Genomic DNA, 21,704 nt, shown 5'->3' with positions numbered 1-21,704 from the left:
TTTGTTCCCATATCCCTCACTTCTGTTTTCATCCTATGCTGTATAAAAATCATCCCCATCTTCCTATGACTCAAAACAATCCACTGGTCAAAAGGAAGCAAGCGCTATAATTGGATCTGAGATAACCGGGAAAGCAGAACAAACAGAACAAAACGCAGAGTTCATGTTACAGCCTTTTTTTCTCCTCCAGAGGACACAGCAATCTGGTCTTTCGCTCTCTTCCGTCCTCTATCCAGATGCTGATTTTAGAATTTGTCAGAGTGTTGATTCTTTCAAATGTTTACTGATTTGCAATATGTATTTGGAATTGACCAGCAGTTCAAAATGTGAAAAAGGGGAAGGCTGGGGCGAGAATGCTGAGGACAGGCAGTTGGGCAGATAATGCAAGTGACTTTATCATGTATCATTGGAAACAAGGCTAAAATAGAAAAAAGCTAAGCTTAGTAAGAACGGGTTTTAACCTCTCTTCAGTTAAATAATTTCTTACATATAATCACACTATATATGGTCACTGCCAATATATGTAAAGTTTATTCAGTGAGTTTTCCTGTAAAAACTTCAGCTTTTTAAAGTTCCTGTTCTGGTTGTACCATATGGAGTGAAAGTTTCCTTTCCCAAAATTCTGTTTACCACCAGTCTTTGCTTTATGGATTTATATTCTTTCTTTTTTTTCCCCTATTTATTGCCCCATAGGAGCAGTCTCACAGGTGCTAGACAGCCTGGAAGAAATTCATGCACTTACAGACTGCAGTGAAAAAGACTTAGATTTCCTTCACAGTGTTTTCCAGGATCAGCATCTTCACACGCTACTAGATGTAAGTTTTCTGTGATAAAAAATTTGAATGCATTTCTGTATCTGTTGTTTATTGGCTATAATTTTGTTTTATCCTTAATATACTCTTTTTTGTTTTTTCTTTCATACCATGATGGATTAATTTAGTTGTGGAATCAACTAGCACTTTACACAAAAATACATTTTAGGACTATATTTACAGAATATTTTAGAATATGTAAATGGTTAAAAACCTGGTTTGAATTAATAGCTTTGCGATAATTTATCAGAATAGGTTTTTATGTATATATAAGGGCTGGATCTTATTTTTTATTTTAACTGTGAATTGTATCTTTGTGACTGTAGAGACGCAGTCATTTTTTATTATTTTTAAGTAATGTAATAATCTCAGACCGGTTCTGTGGATCTTCTTACAAGTATGACATTTTTTGTGCAAAACACCTAGGTATGCTTGTTCCTGTCCTACACTTAAACACAGTATGTAATAGCCTCCGTCATTTAAATCTGTATTATTTTATGGTTCATGAGATCTATTACTGCATAAGACAGCAGTGGGTGTTCTACAGGAAAGTGTGCAAACATTACAACACTGGAAGACACAGGTTAGTGCCTCCTGGCAAGCATAATCAGTATCTGGTTCCCATTTCTTCACTGTCTTTCTGTTAGCGTAGTGCACTTTCTGGCTACTTATACAGATCAACTGTGATGTCGGATGGTTCATAGATTTTTTTTTTTTTTTTTTTCTCTTCAGAAAACTAAAGCATTCTGTTTCGCAAAAATAATTTTGAAAAGCAAGTAGTCTGTTTGAGGGAAAATTGCTTGCATACTACTTACCTTTCTGTGCCTTGAAGACTTCCTGTTCTCAAAATGTTCTTGTTATCTTGTCACGTGCAGAAATCCTGTTTATGTTTCCCAAGTTTTTTAACTAAGCAGGTCTAACATGGAAATACATTGTACTTTCTCCAAAATTGTATGAATTTGGGAAAACATACATAGTTTTTAGGTAGATGTATTTGCTGAACTTCAGCTCTCTGCAAAAACAAGGACCTTCAGCATCACTACACAGGTGTACATTCCATCCCTCACGTTGAGTGCCAAGACCTTAACTGAAGAACAAATTCAAAAGCATATCATGCTGTCAATGACTTCTGTGTCTACACAGTGTTGGGGTCTAAAATAAAGGTCAAAAAGAAGCAGAAGAAACTTTCCCTGATTTGTTCTGGTGTATATAGATACTTCATGTTGAAGACAGAGGGCTTGCTTTCAGGCAAGACAGACTTTTTCTAAAGCAGCCTACACATTGCACTGAGAAAAAACTCGTGATGGAACCAAATCCAGAGGCATAGGCTATGTCCACGTTAGCAAGTACTACAACATAACGATAGCAGATCTGTAGAGGAAAGCAGCTGAGACTGAGGACCCAGTGTCGACAATTCTGTGTATTTTGTGGGCTTTTACTTTATGCTAGCTTATACTACAATCCTGTGGACTGAATAACCACTGGTAGGTGAACAGCATCTTATTCTGTTTTAGTGTCATTTGAGAGTAAATGTGCTTTGGTAACACTGTACTATGAAAAACCAAAAATGGTAAGTGGGCATAATCAGAAGATTCATTTCAAAAATGGACTCCTGAATCAAACCAAAACGCTAATGTGACTATATAGATGATGACCATTTTATTACCGTGCCTTAAATTTAACAGCTTGGATATCTCAGTGAATAACACAAATCTAACAAGATGTCTTTGCTTTTTAGCCAATGAGAGACATGCAGGAATAGGAGTAATTTCAGCTATCTGATCTGCAGGTAGTTTATAGTTGTAAAAACTTAAAAGAATTTCTGAAAAACTGTTGAATGCTTTAGTTCCTATATGCGGCTTTTCAGGGGTATGATCTGAATGTAAATGGTGCCGTAGTTCCTTTGGTGTCCAAACTATTTAAAATGTGGTAGATGATCTGTACACTTATTACAGTTTGTTTAGCGATGGGTGAATAGTGGGCGACCTGGATTCTGTGCACCCTTCTAGTTTAAAGCATTCAAATCCACACATATGTCCTTCCAGAAGAGGACACACCTGCAAGGTTCTCAACTGGCCTGTATGGGAACATAAGCCTTCTGGTAAAGCTTCCCCACAATGTAGCTGCCTGTATGACTCGAGAGACCAGAGACAGTGAGCTGTTAAGTGATGAGGGCATTGCTCTGGCACAAGACTACAGTTCTAATCTTTGTTCTTGATAACTGTTTATGCATTTTACATTAAACAGTCATTGGATAAAATTATGTGAAGCATGCAGGAAGAAGGGATTAGGAGCTCATTACTTTCCTGAATTGCATATCCTACAACTCATCTTGCAATTTGCATTGTAGTATGAATCTTTTTTTCCCCAGTCTAAGTTCACCTAGCTTGTGTTCCAGATTCTTAAATTGCTCTGTCTTCTTATATTGCATGCTGCAGTATAGAGAGGTGATCAGATAATTGTCGTGGTTTGATTGCAGGGTGACGACAAAACCATGGCAGATGTACTGTTAACCCTCTCCCCTCCAACTTCCCCCTTCAGCCCCTCCCTCTCCCCCCTTCCCACTAAGGACAGGCGATTGGGAGGGAAAGAAGGACAGAGAGAAGAGAGTTGGAAAAATTAAACATGTTTTACTAATGCTACTAATAGAAATAGAGAAAATATACAAAATATACAAAACCAATCTTGAAAGTTCCGGCAGCTGCTCTGGCAGGTGTAGGGCTGGCACCCAAAGTCCTGGACTGGACTCTGCAGCCAACCGGAACTGGATTCAGTCTGTCACTAGGCCTCAGTTCGCAGGGACAACTCGCAAGGTCCTCTCCCAATGTCGGCCATAAGGAAAAGGGACGAGATCCTCATGATCCCCCACTTTTATATGAAGTATGACGTGAATGGGATGGAATACTTTAGTTGGTCAATTTTTCAGTTCACCTCCTGCTTGCACATCTCGCGGGATGCATCACTGTCAATGACCTTGCATTCCATTGCTGTGTCTACCAAAACATGTACCTAACTTTCAGGAAAACTGCAGTTAGTAAGAGGACTTTAGCTGACAGGGAAAAATTCACTAAAAAAGAAACTTGTTTTTAACAAAACCAGGACAATAATATGAACAGAAAATAAAGATCTGGACAGGAAGAGAATAACGAGTGTAATAATAAGAACCCAAATACTTGTGTCACTCATGCAGGAAGGTTTTAGATATTTAGTAACCATTATTATGTAGTCATATAAATTCTTGGGCTTTGGTAAACCAGGTGGCCTTAGTTTAAGTATTTTGCTCTATGACTGGTCTACCAGACGTTAACTCACGCTTCTGCAATGCTTTTGCTTTTTTCTGTTCTTTACAGTGCTAGTCTGGTTCCTAGTACTTCTAATATTTCTGTAATGCTCTGCTGTAGCCTTTTAAACAAGAAAAAACTGCAATGAATTAATACCATTTTGCTGTTCTTTTATTTAAAAGTCATGGTCATTATCTTAGACAGAAAGGGATACATTTAAATGTACGCTATAATAATGGATTTGTGAGAACAAAACACTATCAAAAAGCATTTTCGTTTTATTATGCTATGTGGAAGGGGGATGATAGAATCTTCCCAAATATACCTTTATTAGAATAATACAAAATAAAAATCTAAAATATTGCAGTGTCATGAAATATGTATTTGAAAGACTGAAGCAAGTTTCTGACAGCATTATTTGAAAGTGTAGCTTTTTTCTTTTGGTAACGTAGTGGAAGATTGATTTCTGTTTATGCATTGATACTATTCCAGTTTCTCTCAGGACTCTGAAAAAAATCATCAGTTGTACTTGGATGAAGTTCTGTCAGGGAAACTGTTTATTCCCCTCAATATTTGGGGTTTACAAGGTCACTAGAACACATCACCTGTAAAGCATTATATTCCGCTATGTAGGAATTTTATAATCTGTTATGAGGTTTTGGCTGTCACTTTGCATTAAAACTACTGTTCCTCTTCCTTGGTGTTTTTCCACAGTTAGATTTGTTCTCATGTTCCTACTCTTTCTCAAGAGTTATCCTTATTTTTAGATTATGCACATGATGATAGTTCACTCCTGCTGCTGAAATACCTTCTTTTTCTTCTGAACTTTTTCTGAAAGCAAAAAAAGGAAAGGACAATCTGTGTGTTAAGAGTGCAAGTTATCCATGTATTGTTTTTTTCAGGTAGTTATAGATCACAAAATAGAAGTCTTCTTTCTCAGTAATTCGTTAACTTAGATGTTATGAGGATAGGCACCTCTGACCACCATGGACAGCAGGGTTCCTATCATCCCACCAGTTGTTTTCAGTCGATTCATTCACATCTGTTCAGATAGCCATCTTGAGACTGTCTTCTATTTTATTTGGGTGCGAAAGCTGTTCAGAACAAGGGGGGCAAAAGGTGTCAACTACTTACAAAGTAATTGATATTCACTCTGGGCCAAATCCTGCAATACACCAGGATATCCTGATGTGGGCTTACTGAATAGTTTCGTTGTGTGCGGTTTTTTCATAATTTTATAGAATCCCTCTATTGTGTTGAGTGTCTTTTTCCTGTGCAAATGTTACACAATTCATTATTAAAAACTTTATTTACTGAGGAGAATAAAGAAAAGGGCCTTTTAGAAACAGCCATTTAGAAATATTTACTACCTTAAAAATGTATTGTTTAATAATTGATCTTTTTTGTAAAGTAAAAGCGTAATTTTGGATTGGACAGATTACTTTTTTTTTCTCACTTCTGATAGAAAAGTGATGATCAAAATCTTGTTGAATGGTGTAGGACATTCCCATGTGTGACTTGGAATTGTCTGGGTTTATGCCTACACAAAGCTTTATAGATTGTTTAATTCTGGTATCCAGTTTAGACCATAAAGAATGTAATAAAGTTAAGTAAAGGATATAAATAACTTTATGGAAAAACAGAGCTAAATTTAAATAGTGAAGCAGCCTTTTATTACCACTGACAGATTTTCAGAAGCCTTATCAAGTGCTTTGGTTAAGACTTTTTCGTTGACTTGTGTGAAATTTCACAGGAGATCCTGGGAGGCATTGCTGTCTTATGTCAGCAATACTGATAAAGAAGTTTGAAATAAATGTGAAGAGGTTACCAATTTTGGAGACATTGGTGTTTGGCTATTTTCTGTATCATGTCGAAAGATTTTACTTTTATGATTATTTGTTTTGAAAAGTATACTGGGCTTCAGGGCTGTACCTAATGGGGAAGACCTTTACATATTGTGTTTCATCTCTATCGGTGCATCAAAGGGAGCAAAGTTTGCTAAAAAGTAAAACCATAGGCTGCTATTTTATGCAGCTGCCTACATTGAAGGAGACAAGGAATCTTTCTTCTGTCCAGTCAAGTAGTTTGGTTGCCCCTCCAGGGACGCTTTCTGTGGGTGATTCTGAATGCAGATGTCATTTGATTTACAAGTGAGATTTTTGCTCAGCAGGAGAACAATATCAGCTTTTGTGTCCCTGGGGCCTCTCTGTGCTGCTGGCTTTGTCTGCATCTGCCTGTCCTGAGTCAGATAGTTCTCTAGGCTATCTTTTGGCTGTTAATTTAAGAAGTTTGTTACATCATTTTCATAGATGGAATCGTTAAGGTAAGTGTGGTTCTTTCTGCAAGTATGTGTGCCTTAGGAGCATTATAAACTTTGAAGAAAGTTTATTTTACCTTTTGCTGGCATAACGCGTTCTACTCTTACAGTTTTAACTAAATGAGATTAAAAACATTTTGGAGTAGCTATACGTGTCATATCTATATGTGTAGCCACTTCTTCCCTTTAGAGTTTAATTTATTTTCCTAGTCCATATATTTAAGGCATACTGATTTTTCAAGAGAATCTGGCTTTTATAGAAGTCTGTTATCGTTTGCTGCTAATGATAATGTTTCAAAGGAACAAGCATCTGTGCACACTTCAGAGTTCCCTTAGTATTTCTTTTGAACTCAGTCATCCAAAAAGATTTGGTCCTGAAGTCCAGACTTTTATGGAAACATATTTTCTCTTTTGCTAGAAAGAATGTTGTTGGGACCTCAGTTTAGCCTCTTACATGGTTGGCTAAAGTTTCTACTGGAGCTGTTTTGATTTGTTCTGTTTACCCTCTCAATGTTGGATGTTGGCACAGTAAATTTGGATGTCTTTTGTAAAAGCATCAGTTATTCAGCTGTGTCCAGCCATGGCTGATACTATAGTTCTCTGTTTGAAAATGTTTTAAACTCTTCGTACATTCATCCCTGATTTGCTGTTTTGTGAGCAAAGTATGCTAATTTAAAAATTTTATTTTAAACTTTGGGGGAAAAAAAAGGCAAAGCAGGAGACATTTTAATTTCTATCTTCAGGTTGCTTTCATTGCCTTCTTCCTTTCTTTTAAATGATTAATAGACTGGTGGAATATCTATCATATGATATAGAAAACCAGCAGCTGTCTATAAAAAGCTAAAATATTTTCATGAATCATCTGATTTTTCTATGTTTTTATTTGAATAAGAATGGCTTTCTATGTGAATCACATAGCATGGTTCAAGATTTTGGATCACCATTGGTCATTACCCTCTTGAATACTGAACATCAATGTGTTTCTTTCGCAAAAACAGATCAGAAAGTATATGTGTGCTAGATGTCTTGCTAAACTCCCTCAGTTATCATATGTGAAATGATCCTTTCTCATTTTTAAAACACCCTGTTTTCCTATTTTTTAATTATCCTTTGATATGTTTGTAAGAAAAAAGCAAATGGAAAATATTTGTTTAAAAAAAAAAAAAGAAAAAGAAATTATGTTGGCAGGAAAGCACCTTGCTATTTGGGGAACCAAATCTGGCTTTTATCCCAGTCGAGTAGAGGCAGCATGTTCAGCCCCAGGGAGTGGGAGGGACAGTCTCTCACGCTGCAATGGAAACTCCTTTCCCAAGTACTGTAGAAGAACAATAACCAAATCCTTAGGGAGAACTCATCAAAGAATTCTTTCAGCAGGTGGGCTGGATCATCATCACCAGTGCAGTAGGCTTTTTCTCTAAAAGGTAACTTTTCTGGAAGGCCATATCTGAAAGAACACTAAAAGCAGAGGCTATTCTAGAATTTCTGCTGCATTATTTCCTAATCATTCTCGAAAATCCCTTGCATTTTCAACTTCCTTCATATCTTTGCATTTCATTTTCGGTCTTCCTGGGATATGTAGATCACTGTGCTAGTTGGCATCATCTCATCGTTTTCTTGTTCTACCTGTTTCTCTGTCTCGCCGTTTTTTACAGAGATTTTGTCTTATATTTAATCTTCTGAGCAGAAACTATTTTTATTCCATGTTATTATAATATTTATGTAACACTGATATATGACTGAGTTCCTTAAACACAAGACTAATACAAATAAGAGCTAACAGTAACTTCTATATTGGTTAAGATTCATTTTTGAGAAATTTATGTATCTACCACTTTCCAACAATGCAAAATTCTGGTTTGGATTGCGTGACACTGTCATAGATAGTTCCTTCGTCACATTTAACCTATTTTCTTTCTAACTAATATTCTGTCATTTCTGAGTATCTATAAGCATAGTACTGATGTGTCGAATCATCAGTGAAATTCGGCTTAATAAAGTATGTACGTTAAATTAGGCTTGTACTATTTAGCCCATTCCTCTTGGCCTTGTGTCATCTTCCCTGTGTCAATGGTGTGTCATTGTGTGTGTGTGTCTGTGTGCAGCAACAGATCTTATTCCAAAAGCATAGATCAGTAGACTTTTTTTAGTATGTGTAATTTAGAATTCCCTTGATTACTGGGTCCTGATCTGTCAAAGAACAGTAGAATTTTATTTCTGACACTTGTAAAACACTTAAATTTTAACTTCACTAATAGTATTTTGAGGTAAAAATGATCATTTTCACATTTTACTTCCTACGTTTTCTTCATTTCTTTTTATGTTGAGTGTAGTTCCAGTTAGTTTCAGTTCCTTTTAAACTGTAAGGGCTACCTGTTGGTATTTTTTTTTCCTTATAAAACTTCAGCTTCTCAGATTTATTATTTCTCCAGAAGCCTGGGACTTACTCTGAGAAATGACAAAAATAGAGAAATGCCACAGCACCTGGGATGCAGCCCACAAATCTTGAATAACACTTCCACTTTTTTTGGTACTGACAGCACAATAATATTTCAGTGTATGCTTAATTTACATTAAAATACTCAAAGGCAATGTTGTAACAGCCCAGTAAGCTATGCTTCAAGTCAGTCAGGCCTCACTGCCTCCTACTTCCAGTTATTCAAGTAGTCAGCTAGTCCGCGTTGACTGTTGTTTGTATTAATACTAATGACCTCCTTGCAGTATATTTTTATTCTCACTATATCATTTAAAAAAATCTGTGTAGATAGGGAGAAACAAAAACGGTTGTAACTCCAATATTAACACCTCCTGGTGCAAGATATGTGCTCAATGTCACAAAGCTGGTGAGAAGCTGTGTTCTTTGCCAAGCCTGTGTAATCATTGTGGATTTAACTAGTTTTATATGGATTCTCTGTGGAATGAGGTGTGTGGTCATTAGCATCCTTTTCTTCAAGATGGTGATCTAACCCTGAAGAGTTTATTCAAAGGAATGAAGCCTATTTAGGCCTAACCTGAGTCTGTAGTTCCTGCTAGAAGTCATTATTCCATGTTGGAAGTTTGGGGACAAAGTTTATTCTGTGGGGTGTATCAAGGCATTGTCCATGTAACATGACTTTTTTTTATAGCCATTCCTGTGTTGAGGGATTAGTTTTCTCTGGTGCTTATAGAATCACAGAATCATTTAGGTTGGAAAAGACCTTGAAGGTCATCGAGTCCAACCGTTAACCTAACACTGCCAAATCCACCACTAAACTATGTCTCTGAGTACCACATCTACACATCTTTTAAACACCTCCAGGGATGGTGACTCCACCACTTCCCTGGGCAGCCTGTTCCAATGCCTGACAGCCCTTTCCATAAAGAATTTTCTCATAATATCCAATCTAAACCTCCCCTGGTGCGACTTGAGGCCATTTCCTCTTGTCCTGTCACTTGTTACTTGGGAGAAGAGACCAACACCCTCCATGCTACAGCCTCCTTTCAGATAGTTGTAGACAGTGATAAGATCTCCCCTCAGCCTCCTTTTCTCCAAGCTGAACAGCCCCAGTTCCCTCAGCTGCTCCTCATCAGACTTGTGCTCCAGACCCCTCACCAGCTTCATTGCCCTTCTCTGAACTCTCTCCAGCACCTCAATGTCTTTTATGCTTACTTTTGTCTGATCAGCTGCGTGGTGTCACCTTTAAAAGGTGTTTTGCCTTAGTTTTGTTGAGATCAGCTTCAATTTTATATCTGATACAGCAAAAATAATTGACTATGTTATTGAAATAAAGGGATTTTTGTGTCCTTGAAATTACAAATATGTTAAAGAACCTTGTGAAATAGTGGTCTAAGCCCATGTCTTTCACAACAGTACTAGTGGTACATTCCGGAGTGAGAGTGGCGTTTTTCTTATTAGGACCACTGAATTTCATTGTGTTGATTTTTCCAACTGCTATGCTAATTTTCTTGGTACTGATATATCTCATCCTAGTTTTACTTCTTTCATGTTTCTAAAAGAAGTTGAAAAGTTTGCAAAGTGAACAGAGAAAAATCTGGTTTGTGATACAGGAATGGAGTTGAGACCCCTCCACAAAAAAAGTGGCTGGAGGAACTGAAATAGGAATAGATTAGATGGTGTACTGAAGATGTCTTGTAGGGTGTAGTGAAGGACTGAGAGGTACCCTGGATATCTGCAGCAGAAATTGAAGAGTTCCTACCTCCTTTGAGGAGGTAAGAAAATAGCTTAGTCAGTCTGCTTAAATCTAAATAATTTTTGTTTTGTCACTCTGGTTTTAAAGTGTAGCATGTATTTATTTAAGATGATTCAATCTCAGGCTTTGCTTAGCACACTTTCCAATTTGAAAGAACATATGTTTACCTACATGTGTCACATAAGATGTAGAATTTTGCTACATTTGCAACCTCTTCCTCTTTGGCAAGCTATGCACATGTACTGTCTGGTGCGTCTTTTAACATCTGCTATCACGGCAGCTTCTATAGTCAGTACAATTTTTATGATGTGTACTTATATGGGGTTTTCTAAAAATATGAGGCTAATTACTAAGTTAGAGCCTTAATTTATAGTAAAGTATCATGCTGCCACATAAGAGTCTAGATTCATTATACATGAATGAGACATTTAGAGGCACTTGAAATTAAATAGAAGGAAATAACGTCTTGTGTGATTTTGAGGAGTAGCATGACTGTTTATTATCAGTAACTCTGTGACACTGAAAAAACAAAACAAACAAACAAAAACCACCTTCTTAGTAAATATGAAGCAAATCAAGAGGCACAATTTGAAAGGATGGTTGCAGAAATAGATAAAGAGAAAAAACACACACACCCTGCAGTTTATTTTGTGAGAATATAGTCCTTTCCTCAGCACTTTTACCTCTGAACTGTGGAGTCTTTGAATTTACAGAGTAAGTGCATAGTACATCATAGTTTCTGTTAAAAGGCCATATGTTCTACAGAAGAGCTAAAATTTGTTCATAGCTCACATATGCTGAAGGTAAAAAGTCAGCCCCTTGCAAAGAAATAGAACATACAAGTCAGATATTACCGAACATCTTGACACTTGATCTTGTGGTCTGAACCAGTTTAAGCATAAGTGTGTCTTTGAATCTGCCTTTAACTATAGCAGTTGAAAAACTAAAATTAAATCAAAGATTTATGTAGAACAACCTATGAAAATATTTTATGTTCTATGAAGACTGTAGAGAGCAATGTGCCATGAAATATGCATAAGTAGAAATATTTCCTTTATCATTTTAAAAGCTAAAATCGCTGCTTGTCCAAACTAGCAGTATAAGAACTGCAGTTTAAAAATGGTTACACGCAGATACGCAAGGACAGTGAATTTAGTGTATAGACCTCCAGAGCTTTGTTCAGTCTTAGTTTGTTTGATTTCCCCACAGTTCCTCACTGCCTGCAGTTTCATTACAGGATTGTAACCTATTGAGAGAGTTTAAACTTGGATGTATTTTTGCTTTTTTAAGTTTTGTTCAAAAAGTACATACAACAGATATCCCAACATTTAGCTAAATAACAGAATAGAAATACTTTTCAGTGCTGCATACCTCAACATTCTAATTCCCCTGGTGTTTCCAAAGCATGCAAAATATGTCAATGCAGGATTTAGGTGATAAAATATTGAGTGGTAACACATGTAATGGCACTTGGCATCTCTGCCTATTGCCAACTCTGGCAAAGGGCTGTGTGCTTTCCTTCCAATTGCCACATAACCAAATTGCTACCAGTAGACAGACCCTGTGAAGGAAATGAGGAGGATTTCTTTCTGGGTTTCTTTTTACCCCTTGGATTACTACAAAGGCACTGCATACACAGTCCTGTGCCTGTGCACTTCTCAGGAATGTGTTTTCCCTCTGAAAGGAAGCCTACGATCATTTCACGGTTCCACTTAATAAAACAGATACCACATTGGTCACCTTCTGTCCTTTATTGTATATTCATCCTCAGTAGAATGAACCTCGATTGTTTGTGCTTTACTAAGATACTGTTCTGGCAACTCAGTAGGACCACATCTGACAGACAGTTTTTGTTGTCATATATAGCAAGCTGAAGGGTCAAGGAGTTTTTTCTAGCAGTTCTTGAAGTAGATGCATTAATGGATTTCCTCTTTCTCCAGTGATAAGGCATTAAACACCAAGAAAAATGTGGTATCCTGTGTGCATCAGAAATGTGGTCATTAACAACCTGCTAACATTTATTAAACATTTTTCAGTTGTCATTTATCTTCCTTGGTGTGTCAGTTTTGCTTGGCCAGAATTTCAGGGTTTTTGTATGCGATACAATGAAATTTATCGTTGTTACTCTCTAGAAGACAACTGTTTGCCAATCAAGTGCAGTGGGAATTGAACTAATACACAGAGAAAAATGTTTTGCCCAGTTTGGCTGGGTTTCCTTTCTTCTTCCCCCTAAAAGTTAAGTTCTTGATTTAAAATAAAACAAGTGAAGAAACCCAAATGTGGAATGGTCCCCAAAAAAAAGGAAGCAGCCTGGAGTAAAAGTTAAAATTCCATAGGGTTGATTGAGTTTACCTGGCACCATTTTTTCCTGCCTGTTGTTGTAGGTAAAGGCTTAAGAAAATCCTATTTTATGTTCATTTCTGACACAGGTAGCAACAAGTGTCTCTGTTCTACAAGCAACACAGTATGAATACATAAGAATACACATGACTTTTAAAAACAAATTACACTTGGCCTACATTTTGCAGGTTGAAGTTCCTCTAAAAAGTAAAAGAACATGTATTTCAATTCTATCACATAAATAATCAAAATTAAAGTGAAATTTGGTGTTCTCTTTGCTACTATAAGATTTTTTTTTTTTTACATAAAAGATAATTTATGTGTTGCATGAATGTGAATATGTAGAGAGAAACTGAGTATTTCAAATGAGCACAACCTCTGTCGGGGTTACTGAAAGTCTCTAGTGCTTGAAGTAACAAGCAGCAATGATGACAGCTGTCAGTTCTGTGGCATAACAGAAGCAAACAGTTGTCTTTTCAGACAGAATTCATGTACTGCTTCAGACTGTCTTGTTCTGTGAATACTGTGTCAGGGAATCTCCATTTTAGCTGATAAACTCCTTCCTCAAACCTTGTATTAAAGTAGTTTTGTTGCCAGTTTAATTGCACAACAGTCACCGTGTAAGGAACTTGAATGCAAAGGTTGATCATATTCCTCCTATTCTACAATAAGCATATCACACAGAAAAAAGTTTGAATCTGTGGAGGGCTGTAACCTGTGATGCTCTATATGTCACGAAGTAGAGTCTTAAATATGCTTCAGACTTTTATATGGGATGGGACTGTAACGTGCTGTAGAATCATGCTGGGAAATGCATGTGAGGTCACTGATGCTAAAATGGTAACAGCGAGCTTCAGGCATAGTTCTTAAACAAAAACAGGGGGTTTAAAAGAACAAGCTGTCTTTAAACAAAGTTGAAGATAAAGTCCCTGCTGACAGTGACCTTGTTACTCAGTGTGTTTTCCAGTTGGATTTGTTAGCGTCAGGGAAGTGTTTCCTTGAGGGTGTAGAATCCCGAGGAAAGAGACACCCATAGGAAGGTTATAACATTTTGCAGGGAAAAGGAGATGTGGAACAGAACTGGCAGAAGAAAGAATGAAGTGATCTATCAGTTATCTCACTGATTCTTCAATTTTAGTGCATTTTTGATATTACCGCTTTTGAATATGATTTCATTCAGCAGGTCATGGATTTCTTTCAGACTTGCAGGACATGAAACCTCTGGGGTAAATCACAGAATCATAGAATGTTAGGGATTGGAAGGGACCTCAAAAGATCATCCTGTCCAATCCCCCTGCCAGAGCAGGAACACTTAGGTGAGGTTACACAGGAAGGCGTCCAGATGGGTTTTGAGTATCTCCAGAGAAGAAGACTCCATAACCTCCCTGGGCAGCCTGTTCCAGTGTTCTGTCACCCTCACTGAGAAGAAGTTTCTTCTCAAATTTAAGTGGAACCTCTTGTGTTCCAGCTTGAACCCATTACCCCTTGTCTTACTGTTGGTTATCACCGAGAAGAGCCTGGCTACATCCTCGTGACACCCACCCTTTATATATTTATAAACATGAATGAGGTCACCCCTCAGTCTCCTCTTCTCCAAGCTAAAGAGACCCAGCACCCTCAGCTTTTCCTCATAAGGGAGATGCTCCACTCCCTTAATCATCTTTGTTGCCCTACACTGGACTCTCTCCAGCAGTTCCCTGTCCTTCTTGAACTGAGGGGCCCAGAACTGGACACAATATTCCAGATGAGGTCTCACCAGGGCAGAGTAGAGGGGAAGGAGAACCTCTCTGGACCTACTACCCACCCCCCTTCTAATACACCCCAGGATGCCATTGGCCTTCTTGGCCACAAGGGCACAGTGCTGGCTCATGGTCACCCTGCTGTCCACCAGGACCCCCAGGTCCCTTTCCCCTACACTGCTCTCTAATAGGTCATTCCCCAACCTATACTGGAACCTGGGGTTGTTCCTGCCCAGATGTAAGCCTACATTTTCCCTCGTTGTAGTTCATTAAATTTTTCCCTGCCCAACTCTCCAGCCTGTCCAGATCTCGCTGGATGGCAGCACAGCCTTCTGGCGTGTCAGCCACTCCTCCCAGCTGGGTGTCATCAGCAAACTTGCTGATAGTACACTCAATTCCCTCATCCAAGTCATTGATGAATATGTTGAATAATACTGGTCCCAGAACTGACCCTTGAGGCACTCCACTAGATACAGGCCTCCAACCAGACTCTGCCCCATTGACCACAACTCTCTGGCTTCTTTCCTTCAGCCAGTTTGCGGTCCACCTCACTACCCGATCGTCCAGTCCACACTTCTTCAGTTTAGCCGTGAGGGTGCTGTGGGAGACGGTGTCAAATGCTTTACTGAAGTCAAGGTAGACCACATCCACCGCTCTGCCATCATCTATCCACCTTGTTACGTCTTCATAAAAGGCTATGAGGTTGGTCAAGCACGACTTCCCCTTGGTGAAGCCATGTTGACTGCCCCTGATGACCCTCTTATCCTTGATATGCCTTGAGATGGCACCAAGGATAAGGTGTTCCATCACTTTCCCAGAGATGGAGGTGAGGAGTGCCACAATAGGGAGCTGTGGAAGGTAACAGAGCAGCAAGCCTACTTGTTAGTAAATGTTGTTGTGCAAGAGGCAACACCTCCACCCAAGAATTTTTAGATGGTATGAAAACCTAAAAGTGATGAAAAACAGTCGTCTGATATCACTATGTTGCATATGATTATATTGCCCAGAAAGCAAAAGTCAAATATATAAGGACGTGTTTTAATTATTATTTTTAGATGTTTCGATTCAGGGATTTGATATTTGAGGTTGGCAACCCATTTATCTGTCTGTCTGAGTTATAACTGAATCCTCACAAGATGTGTGTTTGTGTTGAAAGATCCTGGGATTTTGTGCTCTAGCAGTTCTGTGGTTCTTGTTTTAACAAAGAGTTTCTTGTTTGCATCTCAGAAACTTCCAGATTTTGGATAGATAAAATGCTTACTGATTTCAGACCAGACAGCGAGGCTAAATTTCTGCTAGTTGCAGTGTATCTACGACATTGAATTGGAGGTTGTGCTCGGATAGTATTCTGACTCCTCTTACAGGAAACGGTTAAAAAAGAATTTCTGCACATCTGAAAAACTAGTCGGAAGAGAAGAGTTTGTTTTGTCTCGCCTGCCTGATTATGGATTAGGCTTTGGGCTGTTTGCCTTTAAATATCAGAAGAAACGAGTTCCCTTTACAGAGGTAGAAGACAAAAAGTCTGGACTTCTACAAAGAAAGCTGGTCAACTGATAGCGACACTACTCGATTTGTGTGGGTATTCTCTTCATAGCATTTTTGTTCTAGAATGCAAAATTTAAAGTAAAACTTGTCTTTTTAAGAAGCAGTAACATTCTGTTAATTAGCTATATAATGTTAATTTATGTTTGTTATATGAAGTTTTGTTAATGTATCAGTTGTGATTGTTAAGCTTTTCTAGAGCAAGCTCTTAATTTTTATTTTTCTGTGTAGCAAATGCAGCAGAACTGGTGCTGAGGAGTGAGACTGCGAAGTAAAGTATTCAAAAGTCTGTAAATTCCAAAGGTTAAAATTGCTGTGGCATTTTACACCTTTTTTTTTTTAATTACGAATCTTTAACTGTTACATTTGTGCTTATTGCTGAGTGAAATTGCTGGAGCTTGAGCTACTGGGAAGAGGGGGCAGAGTTACTTAATCTCACTTCACAATAGAGTGTCCCAGCAAAAAGAAAGCCCATAATTAGGACACATACAGATTTTGCCCTGCTGAAAGTCTGTTGGTATTACACGGAAAAGCATTCTAGTGAGGACAGTGAAGAATTAAGGACTTAGGGTTGCTGAAAGACAACAGCATTGAAAACAGGCTGGTTTTCTGTGATTAAAATTGTGTAGCTAACTGCACATAGTAATGTGTTCTGTACCACAGGAATATGTACAGCGTGGCTGTAATTGTCATTAATGTTCACTTTAGTTTGTGATGTGTGCAAACTGGTTTCGTTCAGAGTTTTCTTAAACATTTCATAAAAAATTCATGTAAAGTTGTCTTGGATTCTTGTGTACCAGGGAACAAATGTTCTTATTAATGTGTCTAAATGAAACCTCTATATTCAGATGCTTTCAGAGATGAATTATGGAGCTGTATATTCCTTCTTCTAAATTACTTCTGCTATAGCTATTGTTTAAGTGCAAAAACATTTGAAAAACGTGTTGTTTTTCAAGATTACAAAGAAGGTAGGACTACTTCACCAGTTTGGTGCATTAATGCTAGCATAAGCTTTCCTCCTCTTACCAGCATCTGCTGTGTTCTGGCAGAAAGCTTCTAATAATCTTTTGTAACCAGTAAAGACTAATTATTTTTAGAGATAATGTGATTTTTTTAAATAGGCTTAATAACATAATGCTGAAAAATGCTTTCCAGACTGAACACACGATTACTAAAATTGGAAATGAGGGATACAAAATAATATCCTGGCTTCGTCCTTCTGTTTATATGAGTGCATACCAAACAGGAGACAGTTTAGAACCAGGCACACTTTTTTTAACATTCAAAAAAATTATGTGAATGCATTGTCGAAATGGTATATCGAGAAAATTAAAACATAAAACAAGTACTAAGAGGTACTAATACTTCCGTTGTTTCTGGGTTTGCTTATTATTACTTCACATGTTTTTAAAGTTACATATCTTGGTTATGTTCTTATTTTTGCTTTGACTACGTAAACAGTTAATGTAGCAATAATACTTCTGATGCAGTATTATATATAATATTATTTTAATTTGTCCTAAGGATGCGTTAGAAATACGTAATGTCATGTGAACCTGAACAAGATAAATGGTTCATGGGATATTGCTGTGTATACACTTATAGATTTGAAAACAGTCTTGTCATTTTACTGTCTAAGTGTGTAACAATTGCATTTGTCTTGTGCATTGTAATTTGTGCCACTACTCTCCGAAATAATTTAGTGTTATAATGCATTATATCAGAGAGAAATTGCATGGCCTGAATAAAAGGTTGTTTCCAGATGAGATGTGAGTTTGGTAACAATGCTGATTGTCTCCACTAGGAAATTTTTCCATTGCTAATATCAAATGTCAGTAATAAGTCCAGCTGTTTTGTTGCTGAAAAGGGATTGAAAACAGTTTTAGGTCAAGACAGTTTTCACTGTCATTTCAAGCACCACAATTGAAATTTAAGAGTTTGTGTCCCATCTATAAAAATACAAAGAAACTTTGACATGGTGAAAGCCACAGTCAGCTCCTATCGTAAAAGTAATTCAGAGCACAGAGATGGTAACAACTAGCTGAACATCTACAGTATGCTTTAAAAAAATATTGTACAGGAATTGACAAACTAAGTTTTTCTTCATATCATGTGGAAATCTTCTTTGACCATTGATAACTTCACCAAAAAAAATTTTCACTACTGCTATTGGCTCCCTTTAGGATAATTCATAAAACACCAGTTTTATTGATATAGATGTCATTTTCCAACAAATTACAAACGAAATTATTTGCACTGAAATTGTAAAGCTTATTCAATTATTTATGGAATACGTGGCTAGGAGAAGCAATTTTAATTATGTAGCCTGGTCTCATTGTAAGCTAAGAACTCCATGAATTAACTTGAAGTATGCTGTTTCAAAAGTGTCTGTTTCTGATTTTTAAAATCTCCTGAAAGAGTAAATCAATTACACCTTTAATTACCTGCCATGTCAATATTTGTGCTTTAATTCTACTCTGAATTTGTCCTGACTACTTCCTTTTACCTGAATCTTGTGATAGCTTTGTCATTTAAACTGAATTCCTTTATATTATCAAACTTCTGTCTTCTTCAAGCATTTTGTAGTATACTGGGGAGAGAGATGATTGATCTTTTCGGAAAGCTTTTTCTGAGCCTGCTCTGCCTCTTGATATTCTTCCCCTATTTTGAACAGCGATATACTGTGGCACGCCACAAACACATGTAACAGTCTTATTTCTTAGTTGCTCTTCTCACAAAGGTGTGGCATTTGGCTGTAGTCTTCCCTGGGAGAAACTTGTAGATAGCTGACTTGATGCTTTCTGACTGCCTGAGATTCCCTCTTCCCCCTGCCAAGATAGTTCCCTCTCTTCTAAGTATTACATGTATTCTTTGTTCTTAGATGTATGATCTTTTATTTGGACAGAAATTATGCTTCTCTTTTTCCTCGCATGCAGAGGTTAAAGCGATGGTAACCCAGTTAAACAAATGAAAAATTGTATTTCTTATTTTCTTAAACTAGTATGCCTTCATGAAATATCCCTGATTTTAATGAGGGATTTACCATTTAAAAATGCATTTCAAGTTGAAGAGGTTCAAGTTGCTTTTCTGATTCATTGTGCGGTTTATTTGCTTCTTGCTTTTTGGAGTTAGGATTGAACAGAATTTTAGAGAAAAATGCATTATGTACATTGTAAAAATGTAACGTGGTGTTGGCTGTTTGCATAGTTTTCTGTTAGACCTCGGAATGAGTGTCTTCTGCTGTAATGAGTTTTGGAGGAGGAGTACATGAGGAGATTCTCTAGAAGAGATTTGCTCGTGCTAGTGAAGCTGCCAGAAATACATCCAAAAATACATCCTCCTCCAGTTGAGGCTGTCTTCTACCTCCAGGATCAATGAATGGATCATGTGGTTTGGGTAATACATAGGCTTTAAGCCTTAATGCAAATATGGAGATTTTTCTTGTAAGTACTGTCAGGGTTCCTTCTAATAGTTTCGTGCCTTGGAAGCAAATCTCAGTAAGTAGCAGTCCTGGAAGATGGAGTTTAAGCACCATGCCTCAGCAGAAGGGTGCTACAGAAAAATAAATGCACCCTTGTTTAGTCTGAACTTTGCCTTGATTTTTTTCTAAACATTCTCAGAGGCACTTTGCTTCCTACTTTCCTTTTTGCCTCTCTCCTAATCTCAGAAGATAACTTATCCTCTCCCATGATAGTGAGAAAAAAACTGTGTTTGTAAACAGCCAGTTGTTTTGGATCACAATAACATAGCGACTGGAGTGAAACCAGCAACTTCAGTGACTTAGCTTCTAAACAATCGCTAGAAATAACTAATAAAAATATTTTCATGCTAACTTCTGTAATTATCTTAATATTAAGCAGGATGTGTGTGTGAACCTCCTAGAAAAATACATTCAATAATATTCATGTTGGGTATCACGCGTTTTCAACAGCTCCTGCTGCACTTTACTTGGTACACAGTGCTTGATGCAGTTTCTTAACAGGTATATAATGTGATGCTTAATAATTTGGGGTTGCTGGAGTTTGAGTATGTTTTGTTTATGTATTTAAGGAAGGGTAAAAACAAGTAATTGTGTATGCAATGAAAGTATCTCCTGAACTATAAGCTAGTAGAAAGCTTTTATTTTACAAACTTCAACAGTGGTCAAGGCTGCTTAAACTGTTGAGTAGAGCAGCATTTTGGCAGCACAAGGTGAGGTGGTTGGATATGGAAGAAACTGATTTATCTTGACTTTTCTACTTTTGTGTAACTGTCCTGCCGGCAACGTTTTTTGGAAGAGATGTTGTTTCCTCTTTTTGTATTTATTTGCATGTGGACTTGGAATGTTCAATATGTGCATTAGATTGTTCAGAAACACGAGGAAAATGATGATGATATTGGATTGCATTCATTGCAATTTACATATCTTCCAAAACTGAATGAGTTTTCGTATGAGAAAGAGAAGATGGCACTTCCGTACCTTGACAAGACTCCCTTTTTCAGACATCTAAGGCCAAACAGCAGAGCTGTGAGATTCTCAGAGGAAGGTCCTGACAGCCCTTTGCTGAGCAGCCTAAATAAGGGGTTCCTATCAGCTCATCCTTTACAGTGTTAGGATTACTGAAGGGTTCCCTTGTGTATTCTGAATGGTTTTTACATGCACTATGTTGAATTTAAGTTGAATTCTGAGTATTGCGATAGTTGAGAGAATCTACAACTTCCCTGGTCAACTTATTGCAGTGTTTCACCACCCTCACTGTGATAAAAATTTCTCTAATATCCTAAAAATAGCTATTTGTATCGTCTTTCTGACTTACATTTCAAAGAAGTAGTCTAATATAAATAAGAAATAATTATAGGCATGACCATCTCTATTTTGTTCGAAATGTACGCCAAATGTTTTTTATTTGAAAATAGTACTTATTACAGCGTCTGTTTATTCTTAAATATACATTTGTTCCTTTGTAAAACATGTACAATCTGTTAGGTTTGTATGAAAGAGAGCCTGAAATCTATCTATAATTTAAAATTTAAGATAGAACTTTCTCGTATTGCATTTTGTGTAGTTAAAGGGGGTTTAAAAGTGTTTTAAAAGAAAATAATTAACCTGGGAGGTTTACAATTTCCTACTTAAATACACTGGCATTCTTCTGTCCAGTAGAAATTCCTTGTAAAATAAAAGTATTCTTTTTTTGTGAGCACTCTTTCTTGGAAAGGTTTGGTTTTCTCTTTTCCAAAGACTTCGGCTTCTGTAGCATTCTGAGTTCAAGAGCATTTTTCCATATTCTGAGGTTTATTTAAATTACTGTTTGGAATGTCTGACCATTGATTTGTTGAGAAAAGTGGGATATGTAGATTAATTTGATTTTGTAGCAGAACGTATGATTTAGAGCATTTATTCAAGAGTCATAAGATCACTTCTAGTAGAAGAATATAGTTTCTGTAAATCTGTGGAAAAAGCATTGGAGGTTTGCAGGACCTCTTAACCTCTTGAACTTTCCCATGTC

At 37.2% G+C, this 21,704-nt stretch overlaps 1 protein-coding gene across 2 annotated transcripts in view; it reads left to right on the top strand.

Annotated features, from left to right (window-relative positions):
* The window catches only part of CASK (calcium/calmodulin dependent serine protein kinase), a 217,267-nt gene that overhangs the window by 146,631 nt on the left and 48,932 nt on the right, over positions 1 to 21,704 (top strand). For both annotated transcript variants that reach the window (XM_065637084.1, XM_065637073.1), the window contains exon 11: positions 694 to 815. In XM_065637084.1, the coding sequence (XP_065493156.1) occupies positions 694 to 815 (122 nt within the window). The remainder of the gene's footprint in view (positions 1 to 693; positions 816 to 21,704) is intronic.

Source organism: Caloenas nicobarica, chromosome 1 (assembly GCF_036013445.1).
Source record: "Caloenas nicobarica isolate bCalNic1 chromosome 1, bCalNic1.hap1, whole genome shotgun sequence".
NCBI classification, from domain to species: domain Eukaryota; kingdom Metazoa; phylum Chordata; class Aves; order Columbiformes; family Columbidae; genus Caloenas; species Caloenas nicobarica.
This window is presented reverse-complemented; position numbering and strand designations above follow the sequence as displayed.